General features: G+C 25.9%; 2 protein-coding genes across 3 annotated transcripts; both read right to left on the bottom strand.

The window, feature by feature from the left end:
- Window positions 1-327: 327 nt before the first annotated feature.
- LOC114186251 lies at window positions 328-4,354 on the bottom strand. Of its 2 annotated transcripts, none has more exons than XM_028074295.1 (8): window positions 4,269-4,354; window positions 2,677-2,803; window positions 2,399-2,515; window positions 1,492-1,569; window positions 1,174-1,286; window positions 918-1,028; window positions 698-801; window positions 328-558 (listed from the first exon to the last, which is right to left on the bottom strand). In XM_028074295.1, the coding sequence occupies exons 1-8, from the start codon at window positions 4,277-4,279 to the stop codon at window positions 530-532; spliced, it is 690 nt and encodes a 229-aa protein (XP_027930096.1). In that variant the 5' UTR covers window positions 4,280-4,354; the 3' UTR covers window positions 328-529. The 2 variants fall into 2 exon arrangements, with proteins under 2 accessions (XP_027930096.1, XP_027930097.1); XM_028074296.1 differs by having other exon boundaries at window positions 2,707-2,803.
- A 12,236-nt stretch (window positions 4,355-16,590) lies between these two features.
- On the bottom strand, window positions 16,591-18,175 carry LOC114186236. Its single transcript, XM_028074278.1, has 2 exons — window positions 17,477-18,175; window positions 16,591-17,285 (listed from the first exon to the last, which is right to left on the bottom strand). The coding sequence occupies exons 1-2, from the start codon at window positions 17,549-17,551 to the stop codon at window positions 17,034-17,036; spliced, it is 327 nt and encodes a 108-aa protein (XP_027930079.1). The 5' UTR covers window positions 17,552-18,175; the 3' UTR covers window positions 16,591-17,033.
- Between the last annotated feature and the right edge of the window lie 1,539 nt (window positions 18,176-19,714).

Raw genomic sequence — 19,714 nt, 5'->3', positions numbered from 1 at the left:
TTTTTCAACCTTTGTCACACGGTCATTTTTGTAAGAGAGATAGAAGCAGGAATAAAAAATGTGTGATAATTATCATGCTTTTTTTGAAATAAAAAAGTTATTAAAACAAAAACCATTAATGTTACAAATTAAAGAACTATTCTTAGAATATTAGCAAAAGGAAAAAAATATGTTTTACAACATTTGAAGTTATAAAAGCTTCCAAATCGAACAAATTAATTTTCATGTGAGGAATACAATTTCAATTAATAAAGAATATGAAGAAGTGATTGATCAATGTATATATTTATTTAATATAGCATATAAAAGGTTCAAATATAAGATAAGTTCAACCATCAAAGCAAAACAAACCATATAAAACCAATCCAGAAACTTAAACACAATAGAAAATATCCAAATGCCCTTATGAGTACGATGTCTGAAAGGCTTATTGAAATCTTAAAAATACGATAATATTGTCTAAGTTTTCATGACTAAAAAGCACAAATATGAATCCATGCTCCTTGCCATGTGAATTCATTGCTTCCCATCACTTCAAATCTGTCTTATCACCATTCTCTGAAACATGAACAATATATACACATAAGCACACAAATCAAACAATTAAGATACTTCTATAAAACAAAAACAAAAAATGAAACACGAGTGATAATAAAATAGATTATACAATAAAATAAAATAAAATAAAAAAACTCACCAGCATTTTTTTTGGCCAATTCCAAGGCAAAACACCTCAAGTGTGGATCTAAAGGTAATCCACGCTCTTCAAATGATGGATCATAAAGTGTGTTCATGTTGTTGCTACATTGATGAGATGATAGAACATAAGTAAAATATAAAAAAAAATTATGGTGTGTGCATGTATATGTTAATGTGTTAATTAATATAATAGAATATAGAATGAAAATGAAAATTACCACACTACAGGTTGGTCAGGATGATTGTTAAAGAAAAACAATCTCAGATGGGGATCCAAAGGTAATCCACGCATCTCAAAGGATGGGTCATAAGCTGAGTTTCTGAAAATCCTACATTGATGATAGAACAGGATATATATAATACAAAATCTCAAACATAAAACATAGTAGTCTCGTATTGATACTAGGTTTATATATATGTTTTTGTTTTTGTGTGTTCATATACATGAAAGTGTGTAAGTTGAGAATAACTCACTGTGACGGGGGAGAGGTTGCAGTGACTGGTGGTGGTGGTGGAGAAGGGTTTGCAGTGACCGGAGTAGTTGGATAAACTGATTCCATGAGAGACTCTTCAATGTTCATTCTCATCTGGATTCAAAGAAAAAATCACCATAAAAAACACTTATTTCAGATATAATCATTTTCACAAACACAAACGTAAGTATAGATAAATAAATAAAGTAACTTCATGAAACTGAAACAAAAGTACATTACACTGTTTATGTATTAATATATATATATATATATATATATATATATATATATATATATATATATGAGTCATATAACATACCCTAACATTCCTTGCTGAGGAAGACTCTCCGATTTCGTAGGAATCAAGATGCAGATGAGATATTCCTTGTTGCAGAGACTGAAACACAGAAAAAATACTAAGGAAAATGGTAGATGACAGAACAAGAATCTTAAGTTTATTATTATTCAATTATATGATGCAGAAAACATGCACAAATATATATATATATATATATATATATATATATATATATATATATATATATATATATATATATATGACTGAGGATAAATTAGAGTGGAGTTTTGTGAAACAGAGAAACATTTGTGTGGATTAAAAGTGTTTATAAAAATAAGAGTAATGATATATACATACATAACTTTATTTAACTTATAAATTATTTTATATTATTTATTATAGTATTATAATATAGTTATTAAATGATTTTTTAAAAATAAGTATTAATTATTGTCTAAAAATAAATACAAATTTTAGACTAGTATTAATAAAGACCGTGCATTCATTAAAGTATTTAATTAATGATTTATTTAGTTGAATGAATGAATCATTAATTGAAGCCCATTAATGATCACATATATATAGAAAATTTATGAAAAAACTCTTTGTATTTATTTTTAATATTGAATCTCTTCTAAACATATCCTTAATTTTCAATCTTATTAATATTTTTCTCTTTATCTCAGACACTTCACCTACCATAGATGTTTCTGTTGAGTTTTTTATGCTGTATATTACTCTACTATATTTTTAAGATACACTAATTTTAATATATTTTAAACATTCATATCAATATATTTTAAAAATATAACCAAAAAAACATCATAAAAAATATAAATTTAGGCAAAAACAGATGAAAGCATGCATAATTCATAATTTGTTACTTAAATGAATAAAAAAAATGAAGTAGTGAAAAAATAAAATTGACCTGTTGAGTGTTGAGATCTATGGGAGACTCAACCCTAGCAGCATTCCTGGATGATGATGACTCTCCTATTTCATAAGAATAATTAGGAGGAAAGTTGGGTAACCCTTGCTCCTCAGTCTGAAAAACATTAAGGAAAAATGTTAGAAAAGAAAACAATATCATTTTTTTTAATTTTAGAAAATGGCAAAGCAAAGTATATATTATAATATAAATGTAATAGTTGAATTAAAAATAGTTTTACGAAACAGAAAATAGAAAAAAATTTGGTATATAAATACGGGTGGAGCATTCTGAGATTGAGTTTGGACATGAAATTGTCCAATGGGATTAGGATATCCATCGGCACGACCCAACACTTCCTCAAACTGAATTTCATGGATGGGATTGAATTCAGGTGCAGGATTCCTGATTATACATCAAAATCATTACATTAGACAAACAAAAATGTTACAATGCAAATTCAACAACACAATGTTAATTGTTCTTGCAAAGATAATCACAAATCACAAATGAATGACATCAATTTAGATATCAATTGTCGTTCACCACGTGTATGGACATGTAAATATTTATATAAACAGATAAAGAAATATTCAGAAAGTAATTCAAGTAATAAATGTAAATCAATAAATAAATATTTATATACATAAAGTATAATAATAATAATAATTATTATTATTATTATTAGAAAATTGAGGACAAGATTTTGTGAAAAGCATCAAACATGAGAGAGAATATGAATGAATTTTTGTATGGAATAAAGGAAAATCAAAAAAAAAATTAATAAATTTTGTTTTAAAGAAATAGGTGAAAGCAAAATCATCAAAAGTTTCTTAAAAGATGGATGTAGATAAAAAATTTCTATTGTAAATTTGGATTGAAAAAATACTACTTCATCGAACATAATTATTGGTTTTTTTAAGATGGGTTTGGTCGGATGTGAATTATCAAGGGACATACTCGTTTGGCAAAAAAACAAAAGAAAAAAAAACGAATTGTTTATTTTGTAAAATTAATTTAAATGAAAATAATACTAAATTTATACATATTTTAGTTTAAACTTTATTTAAATATTAATTTTTGTATAGAAAAATTAAATTATAAAGTAAATTAATATATATATATATATATTAATTTTTTCAGGTGATTATTTTTGAAAAATATATAATAAAATTAAAATTATTTTTATTTATTTAAAAAATAATAAACAAAAGACGTTATCAATGATCGACCATGATGATGAGTTGCGGCGGATCTAGGTTAAAATTAAAATACCTAATTCGACTTATCCGATTCAGATATCATATTTGAATAGATTCAATAATTAGTACATCGATTTAAACTCGTTTTGTCATCTCTAATCCAGATCGGTATTTAATTCTTTAAAATTTTGATAAAAATTTTCATGATATCCACTTTCTTTAAAAAAATTGAAAACTTATAGTATATAAATTGTGAGATCAAAACTCTTTTTTTATGTAAGAATAACTATAATAAATGAATAGAGAAAAAAATATATAAACAATCTTGTCAATTGGACAAATACTCGGTTAAAATAGGAGAAAAATTAACCTCTCATCACCAAAAAAATAAAAATTAATAACACTTAACATATAAAAATATATCTATTTCACATGAAAAGATCTTCTAAAAAATGTAAAACATAAATTTAAATTTGAAACAAACATTTTGTGATAGCAAACAAATTTTCCTAAAAGGAATGAGAAAAATAGTTTCAAAATTAGGGATTTGTAACAAATTGTAACTTGAATAATCCAGAATGACCAGATCTATGCACTGAGTAATGTGGTAAATAGAGTTACAATATTTGTAATCATATAAATAATTTAGAAGGAAGAAAGTGACATACCCTCTTGCCATTCTACCACTGCTAAAACAAGAGAAAGAGGAAAAGAGGAACAAATGAAGATGTCTTTGTATTTATTTTTGTGTGTGTCTATACCTTTTATAGCCCAAGATTGAAGTTAAGTATTAATTTTCATCATCAACATTATCATATAAAAATATATATTTTTATTATTATTATTTAATTACATAACTTTATTCTTTAATAAATAAAAACAATTTTTTATTTGATAAGATAAAAAATCACTAAATAGTTTCCATGCTTAAAAATAATTAGTTCATATTTTTTTTTAAATTATTCTTACAAAATTATATATTTTTCCTTGTTACACCATAAAAAAACTTAGAAACTGACACTAAAACATGTGTAGTTAGCTGTGTTTGAAGACAACTAAAGTTTGCTTACCTGTTCATTTTGAACATATAATCTAATAATCATTATAAAACGCTCGTTAGTTACAAATTATCATCATCACTTCATTTTTCACCATTAATCATCTTTATCTTCAACGCTTAACCATGTTATCTTTTGAAGACTAAAAATTTTAGTTCTTAATTAAACTGAAAAATGTAGTCTTTGAATTTGTTAATTGTCCCACAATAGTGTCTAAAATTATAAAAAATATTGTTAGTTTCATTAAGGAATATATAGTAAGAATAAGTGATAAAAATATATAAATTATGATAACAATAACAATGATAATAATTATTATAATAAATTTTAGACTTAAAATTCATTTATTATATAAGTGAGTATAAACCTCACCTTACAAATTAATTTTGTGAAGTTGATTTTTAGACTTAAAATTCATTTCTTAACGTTAGTCACGTCGTTAATCTATTTTTTATAATGTGATATTAATATTAAAGACAAACAATCAAGTTACTTTCGGTCACATCATTTATCATTTGGTTATCAATGTGATATTAGTATTAAAGTAAAAAGATTGAGTCACTTTCGGTCGCATCATATTATCAATGACAAATCTTGACCAATAATTTTAGGAGAGTTAAAATAATATACTCAAAATTTATATATTTAATCATTATCACTGATAAAACAAAATTAAATAATAAGATCTTTAATATCATTCTTTTGAATAAGTGAAGAAATTAAATTTTCATTTTCACTTTCACATATAGTTTTTTTTTATCATATTTAAAAAATGAATGTATTATTTTATTATTCATAAGTATACCTATTTTAAAAAACATCAACACTAAACATCAAAATGTAATTAAATATTGAGATACATAATTATTAAATGAAAAAACAATTATAATTTAGCTACATTTAAAATATCAGGTTATGAAAAAACACATAATAGTTACCATACAAAAGAGTGATGAGATAAAAAATAATAATAATATTTTATGTCAAGCAATACAAGAGAGATACTTTTTTGGTTAAATCATTCCACTAATCCTCATTTTGGTAGAAAAATGTCAAATATGTCCCTTTCCTTTTTTTTTATCTCAATTAGGTCTTTATTTTAGACGAATTGTTGCAATCAGGTCATTTCCATTAACAGTACACCAACTGCGCTAACTATGTGTCACGTGTCAGCATTTTTTTTCATTTTTTTTTATCTCAATTAGGTTTTTTCCATTTTTTTAATTTTAAAAAAAACTCTATCATGTGTCAAGCTAACGTTATGATACGTGGTAGAGACCAGAGACAAAGTGATGTAGCAGTTACAGTGTCAGACGTCACTATTGAATGTGAAAATTCTCAATTCAGTCCCTTTAATTTGTTATTTTGTCTCAAATAAAGAACTAATTGATAAAAAAAAAGGGGACTTACTTGAGATTTTCCTACAGAAATTGGGACAATAGAATTATTTAACCTACTTTTTTCTCCATAATGAAACAAAATATGTGAGGAATGAGAGTTTAACTTTTTTTTTTGCATAAATAAAAAAAAAACATGTGAAAGATTAATAAAAATGATAAATAAATCAAGATGGAAAGAGAAAATTAAATGACATGTTTTATGTTTAATATTTATTAATATTAAATGGCGTGTTTTATAAGAAAAAGAAAGAGTTAAAACTCTACCTCATTTAATTTTCATAAATTTTTATTATACAAATACAAAATTTTTAAAGTTTGGGGAGTCACATGATATTCCACTCAAAAATTGAAGTTGTTTGTTTTGGTGTCATTTGTCGGTTTGATATTAATGTCATTAATATTAAAATTGAAAAATCAAATTACTTTATTGGATTTTATCACTTATTTGTTTGATATTAATAAAACATTAATATTAAAGTTAGAAAACGTAATTGGGCCATTGTTATTTTCTCTATTGGATGTCAGTGTTTAAGTTAACGTTAAACTTATAGATGACATAGTGGACTTTAAACTGCGAGACAGTTGATGGTTGATAATTGATAATTTCAATCAGCCAACCTGTTTTGATCTATTTGTCTAATTCGTCAAACTAGTGGGTAAGATAAGATGAAGTGAGTAGATTCACTCACCGATATACTTTCTTAAATTATAAATTACGGTAAAAAAATCAATTTAAAAGATTTTTTGGTATTGCATTGTTTGAAAAATGTAAATATGCAATAATATTGTAATTAAAATTAGGTTAAAATATCTTTTTGGTCCCAATTTTCGTCAAGTTTTGTCAAATAAGTCTTAATTTTGATTTTGTGTTCAAATAGATTCCAATTTTTGTCAATTTTGTTCAATTGGGTAATTTTTTGCTAACATCGTTTAAATCATTAACGGCCATGAACAGTGACTGTCACGTGTCACTTTGTGATTTTTTTGATTTTTTTAAATTTTTTTCAAATGTCCACGTGTCAACTCAGCAGCGTGCCACATGTCAAAGTCAATCTTCTATATTCAATTTGGTCCATATATTTGTTATTTTTGTTCAATTTAGTTCTAATTTTTGTTAATGTGAACTATTTCTAGTCTCTCTCCAAATTGAAACCAAATTTAATTTTTATATTAAAATTCACATTTTTTATTAAATATTTTTATATAATATATTAAAATTCACATCATTATAACTTTGATATAAAAATTAAATTTGGTTGCATCTTCGATAGAAAAAAAATTGGTCAATTTTAAACAAAATTGGGACTAAATTGAACAAAAATAACAAATATAAGGACCAAATTGAATATAATATTGACTTTGACATGTGACACGCTATTGGGTTGACACGTGAACATTTAAAAATAATTAAGAAAATTTAAAAAAAAAATTCAAAAATTAAAAAAAAAATCACAAAGTGACACTTGGCAGTCACTGTTCATGACTGTCAATGATTTAAATGGTGTTAGCAAAAAAGGACCCAATTAAACAAAATTGACAAAAACTGGGACTTATTTGAACACAAAACCAAAATTTTGACGTATTTAACAAAACTTGACGAAAATTGAGACAAAAAAGGTATTTTAACCTTAAACTTATTAACACTTATAGATTAGGTTTCAATTATTAATTATAATAGAGTAATTTAACAAGTAAAGATAATAATTATTTTAATTTATCTTATTAAACACATTAATTAACCAATTAAAAACTGGAAAAAAATTATATAATTGAGTATGTGTGATTTAAATAATATACAAATAAATAAATAAATTTTAAAATACAAATTTTAAAAAATAATTGGCAAGACGCTCTACGAACCCACTATGTAATAATAAGGTGGACCACAATTTTTTATGCATTCTTATATGGTGAATAAGTCTATTCCGTCCGTTTGTTAACTAGCCCATTTTGATGCTTCTTATTAGACAAAGTTTCTTGCACTCCAATATAATTTTTTTTTCCATTACATCCTTTCTAAATTGAACACTCTAATTAAAAATAACTTTCAAATTATGCAATTCGAAAATTAATTTTTTATCAAAAAAATAATTTCCAAATTATTTAATCTGAAATTTATTGTACAATGCAAAAGTCTTTTTTATGGAAAAAAATATAATCTTAATGTTATTGAATAATGCAAAAGTATTTTTTAGGGTTAAGGGTTTATGGTTTAGAGTTTGTGGATTAGGTTTAGGGTTTATGGTTAATTGTTTACGGTTTAGGATTTATGGATGAAATTGCTTCAGTTTTAAAAAAATTGTGACCAAATTAAGAATAAATAACAAATACAAGAATAAATTGAGAATTTTCATTCAATGATGACATGTGCCACTGTCACTACCACTGTCACATCACACTGCCTCTACAACGTGACACAACATTAGTTTGATACATGATAAATTTTATTTCTTTTAAATTATTAAAAAGAGGTAAAAATTAAAAAAAGGACATAAAAAAATAAAAAATAAATAAATAAATTAGGTGCTGACATGTGACACATAGTTAACGTTGTTAGTTACTACAAACAGAAATGACCTAATTGCATCGAATTATCCACAATAAAGACCTAATTGAGACAAAAGAATAGAAGGAGACCTACTTGAGATTTTCTTATGAAAATATGGACCAATGTAACGATTTAACGTACTTTTTTAACCCATATTAAAACAAAACATGTGAGAAATGAGAGTTTAACTTCTTCTTTTTTTTGAAAAATAAAAAGAACATGTGAAAGATGAATAAAAATGATAAATAAATCAAGAGGAAAAGAGAAAATTAAAAATAAAATCTTAATGGAATTTTTATTATTTATTGTATTTAATCTTATGTTTTAATATTTATTAATATTAAATGGCGTGTTTTATAAGAAAACAAAAAAGTTAAAACTCTACCTCATTTAATTTTCATAAATTTTTATTATACATATACAAACTTTTTAAAGTTTCGGGAGTCACATGATATTCCAGTCAGAAATTGAGGTTAATTACTTCAGTGTCGTTTGTCGATTTGATATTAATGTCATTAATATTAAAATTAAAAAATCATACTACTTTATTGGATCTTATTACTTATTTGTTTGATATTAATAAAACATTAATATTAAAGTTATTAAACGTAATTTGTCCGTTGTCATTTTCTTTATTGGATGTCAGGATTATGTTAACGTTAAAGTTAGAGATGACATAGTGGACTTTAAACTGTGAGTCGGTTGAAGGTTGATAATTTGAATCAACCAACCTATTTTGATCTATCTGTCTAACTCGTCAAACTAATGGGTAAGATGGAGTGGGTAGATTCACACACTAATATACTTTCTTAAATTCTATATTACGTGAAAATAAATAAATTTAAAAGGTTTTTTTGGTGTTACTTTGTTTGAAAAATGTAAATATGCAATAATGTTATAATTTAAATTATTAACACTTTCAATTATTAATTATAATAGATTAATTTAAAAAGTAAAGATAATAATTATTTTAATTTATCTTATTAAATACCTTAATTAACCAATTTAAAAATGAAAAAAAAAATTACATAATTGAGTATGTGTGATTTAAATAATATACAAATGAATAAATAAATTTAAAAGTACAAATTTTAAAAAATAATTGGCAAGATGGTCCACGAACCCATTATGTAATAAGGTGGACCACAATTTTTTATGCATTCTTACATGGTGAATCAGCCCATTCCGTTTGTTTATTAACTAGCCCATTTTGATACTACTTATTTAGGCAAAGTTTCTTGCACTCCAATATAATTTTTTTCCTTTATGTCCGTTCTAAATTATACACTCTAGTTAAAAAGAACTTTTAAATTGTGCAATTCGAAAATTATTCTTTTTTGGTTTATGATTTAGGGGTCAAGGGTTAGGATTTATGATTTATGGGTTAGGGTCAGGGTTTATGATTTAGGATTAGAGTTTTCATGTCCATAAATTTTTCCAAGAATAGCAATCAACTCCAATAATATTGACCAATTGGATATTTATATTTTACATAGTAGATTCACCAATATGGTATGCATTATTAGATTAAAAATGCATATTGGATTGGATAATTCAGTATAAACTCCCTGATTCGGTAATGCATATTCGATTGACCAATCCAAAAATTTAGTTTCGAATTGAACAATCTGCAAGGCATTACCAGATCTAAAAGTGTATTTCAGATTTGTCAATCCCAAAATAATTATGTAAAGATGATGAAGATAAAATTGGTTATATGTGAGGAAAATGATGGAGATGGCAATGTGAAGGTCAAGAGGGACATCCATGTAAAGAAAGAGGATATAAATTGAGTATTTTTAATATATTTTATTCAGAAGAAGTAAGATGAGATAAAACATTTTATGGAGGTGTAGGAAGAAAAAAGGGATGCAGGAAGAAATGCTCCCAAACCCAACTTCCTTTTATCTTTATTTGACCAATCCGATCATACTTATGGGCCCAATTACGTTGGGCCAAGCAAACCTGCTTTTAGAACTTCTAAGAGGAACCTCGGCCCTAATTTGTGATTATAATATGAAACACCTTAATCTTATAATTTATTTAATTAAATATTAATGTTTACACATAATTTATTATGCGCTAGTCTAATGTAGTATCAACTAGGGTGTCTTATGCTATTAGCTATGTATTACATCTTTTTTATATTTTGTTTTTGTTTTTTAATTAGTCAAATAACAAATGGAACATTCCTCTTATGATAAGACAACGTAACCTAACACATAATCTATCTTAAATTTGAGATATTTATATAAAAAAAAACACATAATCTAATGTTCAATAATGATCTTCATAAAAAAAGTGTAAGGAAAAAGGCCAACATGTGTACTATTGCTATGTCTTCACATAACAAAGAAAACAATGACACATGCTTCTAATACAAAAATCTAACATACTATTTTCCAAAACATCTCAAAGTGCAACAAGAGAAACATAAAGATACAAATTAGTGAAATGTATTTAATGTTACATTTAATCTTTAAATGAGTATTTTTCATCTCTCTATAAGCAAAATGAAAATGATTCAAATGAAGTTTTCTTGTTTATGATATTTTTTCTTTGATTTATTATTAAAGAACGAGAGACAGAGATTCTAGGATTTTTATTGTTTTATCAATGTGATCTAAAAGATAAAAAATACTTTAAAAATTTCTGAATTTAAGTAAAAAGGAGAAAACTATGTATGTTTGGGAGAAATGTTTTAGGTGGTTGATGTTAGTCAATTAACAATTTAGTAGTTGAATACAAGCAATGACTTTAAGAAATAAAATTAATATTATATCCAATGTTTGAGTAATTATCACCAACATACTGTTTTTAACGAAAATTAAAAATAAAAATCTTATTAATTATGTATTCCAATTTCCTTCTCAATTTTCGTAATTAAATATTAATGCTTAATGACTGCAATGAGCAAGAATAGCAACAATTAAAAGGACAAGACAACCAAATATTACTCTAGTTTTTTGTTATCTTAAATAAATATTTTAAAAAGAAACTAAACTAATAGATAATATAATTTTTTATTAAAGTAATTATCAACTAAATCTGTAAATGTATGAGGCATCATCGATCTAATATTTAAAAAGAATCTAATCCAGAACGTGTGTGAAAAGTAATATTTTAAGTTAATAAAAAAACAGTTTTCATTTTTTTTTTCTATTTGATTGATTGAACGCAAATACATAAGGAGAACAAGAATAAGGATAAAAAAATATGGAAAAATAATTTGAGAGTAAAATATTTTTATTATGACAATATTTGTATTTAATTTATTTATTATTAATCTTATTTTATATTCTATAAATAAAGGAAATTTAAAAAGCAATTTCACACTACATAATTAATTACAAAATATTTTACATGTAAGAACATTAAAAACACATGATAATAAATTACGAAAATATTTTAAATTGTTAAAAGGTTTAAAAACACAGCATAATCAATCAGAGCATATACAACTACATCTCTTTTAGAAATATTTTTATCAATAAAAAACATTATTTTAACAAGATTTCATCAGCAATTTTTTTTTTCTTAAATTGAACGCAGTTTCTTATGTAAATAACTATTTTTATTTTTAAGAAATTCATGCTTTATAAAATCTAACTTAAGTAATAATTTTATTAAGCATAAGTTCCAATGTTTAGAAATATTTTTGTGTTGTACACATTATATCTATGTTATACTTTTTACATATAACTCCTATCTTTGTTTTTTCAATATCTTGCACTATATATGGTATTTTTTTCTCTATTATTTCATTCATCCGGAATAACTAAATACTCGACGTTTTCATACAAACATCAGATTGGGTTTGATAAACCTATCATCCAGCCCAATAAACATACTTTGAATTAATTCGGGCTCTTAAATTACTTTTATGTAACTTAACTTAATCACCCTTAATTAAGTTCATTCATCATAAATTTTGAAATTATTTTATTTACTAAAAGTTATAATTTTCAAATATTTTTTGGAATTTTTACAATAATTTTTAAATGTGTAAGGAATTGAACGATATAACATTTAAAAAAACACAATTACTTAATAGAATAATGAAATAAACTACATGGTTGTTACAAAATATTTGGTTGAATCAGGCTGGATTCAACCTACCAAATCTGTAAGTTTTTCATCCAATAAATACCCTTATTTACAAAGTTATTTATGATTTTTTTCTAAAACAGAAAAAGAAATCAAGTGACTCTTCTATTTTTAATAAAAAAATTGACCTTTCTTATTTCAGTGTATATTTAGATGTAATTACATTTTCTCTATTGTTATAACTAATGTTTTTCTCTTCATTATGAACATAATTGAAAAATAAACAATGTTATCATGAAAATAAAGATAAAAATGAATAATTTTTAGGAGAATGATATTTTAACTACTAAATTTTGACAACTTACTCTTAGAATATGAGGTGACATCTTTTTAAGTGGTTTTGAAATATTGAGATGAAAAAATGGAAAATCACTTAAAAAATAACATCTAAAATTATAAAAGAAAATTGTTAAAATATAGTAGTAAGAAAATCATTTTCCTAATTTTTATAACATATCTAACAAGGGAAATTTCATGAAAACTTTCCACAAAACTTAACTTTTGAAACACAAGATTTTGTTCTTTTAGTTCTTTGAAGAATTGTTTAAAATGACAATGGCACACATATTTGTGACTTTTTGCATAGATATGGTGTGAATTCATGGTTGTCATGAAGGCTCTGCTCTGTTTTGAAAACCCTAATTTCTGCAACTGATTCAATTCGTTCATACTGTCAATTCCTCCGAAAGTCTCGCCTACACTTATCTATTATCAAATTATTGAATGAGAGAGTCACTAAAATCAATAAATGATAAGATTTCTACGCTGAATTCTAATTTTGAGTTACTCAAGAAAAGTAAGCATAGATAAAATCATATTACATTATTTGAGTAAATTAATATTGTATAAAGATCAACTAATAATATTGAAATCATTAGATGGTGAAGATGTAAGATGACAAATAAATATTTATTTTTGTGTATAATTTAATAAAAATTAAGTTGAGTCTAGTTTTTGAAATTATTATTTTTTTCATTACATACTTTTTTTTATTTTACAATTTTTCGTTTAAATAATGTATTGAATTCTATAATATACAAACGTCAATTTCATCGAATTAAATAATTTATAAGATATGCAATTGAAACTTTATTTATTATTTATATTTGTCATGTATGAGTGTTCTACTTTTATTTTTAAGATTTAAACTTTTAAATAATAATCAATTGAATGACAGAAAGAATGTTTAAAGACTAAACTTTTAATTAGAGACCAATTTTTTGAGTAGTCATTGATAATTAATATTAGTTACTAATTTAAAAACTAATTCATAATATAAATTGTTTTAGTTACTAATTTACATACCAATTTTAATTTTTTTAAATTGTTTTAATTATTAATAATTTTTAATTAAAAATTATACATAAATTTGTTACTATAATAATTAATTATTTTTTATCATTAAATTTAATAATTATTCAAAGATTTTTTTTGAAATGAATATCGTTAATCTTTACTTTACTAATAGCGGGAATAGCATAGCACTAATTTTGTTCCGTCCTCTTTTAATTGTTTAGCTGGTTTGATATCCTCGTATTCATTCAAATTCTTCAAAGTAATTTCCTTCTCAATATTTTCTGAAAATAAAATATATTATAGTTATCATGAAGTTTCAATTGTGTATAATTACTTATTATTTTTATAATTAATTTATGTAATTAATATTTGATACTCTATTTTAAAACCTTTGCAAATGTTTTTCTTAATATTTGATGATTAACAAAATGTTATTTTGACATTGAATTTAATAATAACATAATATTTTTCATTATAACTTTTTTTGTAAAAAAAATAATTAATTAATATTTAAAACATTATAGTATAAATACATAAAACAATATAAGTATGCTCACTACCAATATAAAGGATTTTGAGACAAAAAAATATATACCTTATAAGATTAAGATAAAAAATATACATTAATTTTGCATCGTAAATAAAGATAAATTTAGTCAAATCCCTACTCCACTTGATTACCATCTTATCGGTGTGACATGTATTTTACTCCTTATGGACTTTTTGAAATATAAAAAATATATTCTAAAAATTCATTTTCAAAATAATGATAGGTTCCGCAAAATAGCTAATCCATTTAAACACTAAAGTTTACTAAGATGAAAAATATTTAAATTAACTAAAATGGATTATTTAATAAAAAATAATCCACCCTTTAATTCCCTACACCCAACTTTAGATTAGTGTTAGAAATTCAAAGAGATCAATTACATGATTATGGCATAATTAAAATTGCTATTCTATTTCTTTACGGCATATTTAAAATTTCAATCAAAATCACAATTTTACACCAAATTTAATGGGTTGTGTAGAGCACCACAAAAACCACTCACAACATGTTGACAGATATATGCATTCTGTGAATTAAATAATGCACCAAGTTAATGCAACCAACCCCTTTATACATAGAATCAAATATGAAGTGTGAATGCCTCATTCAAGTTATATCTGAAATCTATATCAAACAGTTTTAAGCTAAAGAAACTATATCTGAAGTAAATAATTTGACTGGTATGTGCTGCAAAGAGAGTAACTCAAATTTTCACATGGACTTGCCAATCAACATAGATGCAACCAACTTGCTGCCTCATAATGAAAAAAAAAAAAAGACAAAATTATGATTCAGCCATAACCCATTCCTGTTTGATCCTTAAAATATGCTTTCAACTGCACATGGGTTGTAGCCCAAGATGAGGTCAGAAAGATTCTCAAACAATGTTCAATCACACACCAGTCTCTCATGCAACTCCAAATCCTCATATAATCCAACAATAACAAAGATTCATACTTTATCCTTACATACTCACGTTGAATAAAAATGAAAAAGTTGAACATATTAAGAATTTACGTTGAAAGTGATATCAATATCTTATGTAAGCTGAACTCGTGTCATAAACTCGTTATCTTAAGATTTTTAGTTGAAAATGGTGTCAATTCCTTATACAAGTTGAACTCGTGTCTCATTAGTATTATATCTGTCCGGTGAATCTGGTCTACAGACCAAGGTTGAGTGTGTTATTGCATGTGGGTTAGAGATCAGAGAAGCAACAACTTAGAAATGCAGAAGTAGGTTTGTTGTGGCAAAGGCTTAATTGCCGTTCTCCAACCCAACCACCACCCACCTTAATATAATAGTATACGGTTGGGTACACCAATATGCATTAATATCATCACATCCATCTTCACCACCAACAATTAAAGACTCATCAACATGGAAGCTTTTCACCAAAATTAGCACTCCTCAGTGCCCTCTATCTAAGGTGAGTATAAAAACCTAACCCATCTGCCCCTGTTGTCTCCTTCTAAGGGTGCCCTGTTTATCAATTCTGGGACCACCCTAATTCATAACCATCACACTTTTAGGCTCCATCAGCCACCGTTTGTTTTACTTTGCCTATAAATTTTTCATTTTTTTGCATCCACCCAGTGTACCAGTAGTAGTAGTAAAGATGCAAATCACACACCAAGAATAACAAGCTTTTATTATCACTACCACTAACATAAGAGGTTTCAAATTCAAGAATTAATAACACACACACACACACATTGATAGTGCAAAAGTCTTTAACACTGTCACTCTATCACATTCCGTCATGTTGATTTTTACAATAACTGTCTCTCATAAGTCATACTGATAACGATTTCAGACAAGTTGAAGAAGAACATTTTTAATGATTTGATGCAAAAATAGTGTGGGGGTAGTGAAGGTAATTGCAGGTGGAAGCAGATTATAATATTGAATTAAAAAAGCCATGAATAGTGCAATCTGCATTGGAACATCTTATCGTTAAAATAAACAAATGAAACAATTAAGGAAGAAAAGCAGAAGTGGTGGTGTGTGAACAAAATGAGAATAAGTTGTAAAGTTGAATCATGGTCCTGGCCAAACGACAGGCTCACTGAGCACTTGCATTACTATAATCATTCAAAAAAGTGAAAAATTATCATGAACCCCAGTATCTCCACATAAAGGGACAAGGTTTTCTTGATTCCCCATGTACTACTACATATAATTTATATCATATATTGTTGCTATTCTGACAAATCAGACAATGTGCTATATCTCCAGGCACCTCTAACAAATCCCAGTGAGCACAGCAGAAAGAAAAAAGAATTCCTGGAAATAACAATCCCAAAATCATAATCATAACTAAGGGTAATAATAAACAAACTAACCAAGAACAGATATTCTTCTTCACTTCACTTCACTTTCCTCCCATTCACACTTGCAGCAGAATTAACTAAACATAACCCTCAATTTTTTTTTTCTTTTCAAATTATTATCATAAGACTATGATAGAAGGACTAAAGATGGCATCCAAAGCAATTACAGGTCTTGGGTGTGAATGAACAGAAGCCAAAAGGTCTATGAGGAATGTTGCAATTGATGGCATAGCAACAAGGAGAGGGCAAGCAAACCCCTTTTGCTCCACAGCAGGTGCACAAGGCACATATCTGGAAGCTTCCTAGTTTCCTTCTGCTCTCATTCATCATCATCATCATCTCCATCTTCCCAGCCTCCACCAAGGGCACCATTGGGAATGACCCATTTGCCTCCTAATCATAAAAAAGCAATCTTTTTCAATTTACAGCACTACCCAAGAGAAAATTCACAGGAAACAGTACAAGGGGGTACCAAAAAAAGTAGATGGATCGAAGAACCCAATTGAAAAAAATTAAAACTTTTAATTGTGTGTGTGAAATAAAGAGTGTGAGAGAGGGAGGGAGAGAGAGAAGAGAAGACTCACTTGGACCAAGCTTGCCTCATTGGCTAAAATGGACACAAAAATGAGGGAGATGATGAGGCCATGAACAGGCATCATGGTTGGTTGGCTAGTTGGTCAGTGACAGGTGCTTCTTGCTCTTAGGTTTGTGAATGGAAAGGGGCTTGTGGAAATCTTGTATTGAGTGGACAAGCTTCAATTTGGTGTATCATAAATGTATGTTTGGTGCCTATTTATATGTATAAAAAATAATATTTGAGCTTGGGCTTGGTTTTGCAGATTGCACAAGGGAAGAGCAGAGACTAAGAATACTGGAAAAAATGAATTATGTGTTGGAAGTTGGGAGTTGGAAGATGGTGGTAGAAAAAAAAAAGGCAAGGACAGGAACAAGAACAAGGGTTTCCTTTGAAAACAGAGGGCACAGCACAGACAATGTCCCTTTTGGTCTGAAGAGGTAAAGAGAACACAACAAAAACAGAGACAGAGAAAGTGAGAGAGAAACTGTGAGATTATTTAACTGTGAATATGAAACAAATTCTCTCTCCACCTCAGTGACGTTAAGTGTAAACTCCTTTTGGTTTTTCTTCTACCCAAATGTGTGAATGTCTGTAAACCTAATTAAAGCAGGAATTTTTAAAAAGAGAAAGCATTTTGCAGTAAAATAAGTGTCCTCGGTGCTGTAATAAAGAAACAGAACAAAAGACATTAGTGTGGACCTCAATATATTTATTGGGTTTGTGTGAACAGAAGCACTATATCTATATCTGCATCAAGCATATGGGTCTTCACAAAGATATTCTCTCATCGCAATGGATTTTGAGTTCCAGAGCATGCAATTTGGCACTCACATAGAGGGTTACGTAACATTGGGAATGCTGGTTTCTACAAAATGGTCTTTGGCTAATTGGTAGAGATTATAAAATGCTGGTTTCTACAAGATGGTCTTTTTGAATACTTTTAATATAATTCTTATTACATTTTTCTGATTTACTGGTATTTAATATTTTTATAGTTTTCAATTAGGACACTACTCTTTTGTTTACTGTGACATAATTATCATTATTATTTTCGTCATCTTATTTTTTTTACTTTTACATGTTAAAAAATGTAAGGTTATTTGATTAATATATAATAATAATGTAATTAATTAAATGTCATACTAATTTTTATTATTTTCATTGAAAATCTGTTGAATAACACCAACATATTGAATAATAAAAATAAACTTGTGAATAATGATGATTCTAACAATTAGCCAAGGTAAAGATGTTAATCACTTGTTATTTTATATTAAACTCAATATCATTTATATATTAATGAAAACACCTCACATGCTTTAACACATGAAAGTAAGTAAGACCTAGAAATATTACTTTGTTAATAGAAATATTAAACTTAAAAAATTTACAGATCCAAAAAGAATTTAAATAAAAATTCAATAAAATATTTAAATTTATTTACAATTTTAATTTTATTTAATAAATTAATTAATTAACAATTAATTATTTTTAAATATTAGCGAATACCCATTTTTTAAATTAAATTAACATTTCTATAATTTAATATATTTTATAATTAATTTGTTTTTTCCTATAAGTCAAACCTACTATACTTCCCTTTCCACACAACAAGCAAAGATTACAACGGATAATAATCTAATATGCTTAAAAAATTAAATCTACTTATAATGTTTATAATTCTACCTTAAATTATACCCTAAATTCTTCATAAAATTTTAATTATACCGTAAATTCTTCAGTTTTTTTTTTAAATTAAACAATTTTAAGTCACTTATAATATATAATCTAATTATTAATACTAATTGACAACATGGTTATTGGAATAAGTAAGGTTAAAACTAATTTATTATTATCTTTTATATGAACAAGTAATTAACAGTATTAGCACCCGTATACATGTAAAACTTGTTAGTAGTTAAACTATATATTAATAATAGATAAAATCCTTTAATTTTGAAAAACTTGAGGGTCAAATGTACCATTAGAATTTTTTTACGTAACAAAATTAAGATTCGCGAATGGATAAAAAATAACATTAGACCTTTTAAAGATAATTTTAATCTCAAAATTTCGACACCTATCAACTAAGAAATAAATTTTATTTAGAATGCCTCGCTGTATATACGCTTTCACATGACTTTGAATTTTCAACATTTCACAAACCTCTCAACTACTCTGTTTGAAATTTTATTACTTTATATTAATTAGAAACGCATTATGTGCGCCTTTGCTTGATTTTATT

This window comes from Vigna unguiculata, chromosome 5, assembly GCF_004118075.2.
Source record: "Vigna unguiculata cultivar IT97K-499-35 chromosome 5, ASM411807v1, whole genome shotgun sequence".
Taxonomy (NCBI): domain Eukaryota; kingdom Viridiplantae; phylum Streptophyta; class Magnoliopsida; order Fabales; family Fabaceae; genus Vigna; species Vigna unguiculata.
This window is presented reverse-complemented; position numbering and strand designations above follow the sequence as displayed.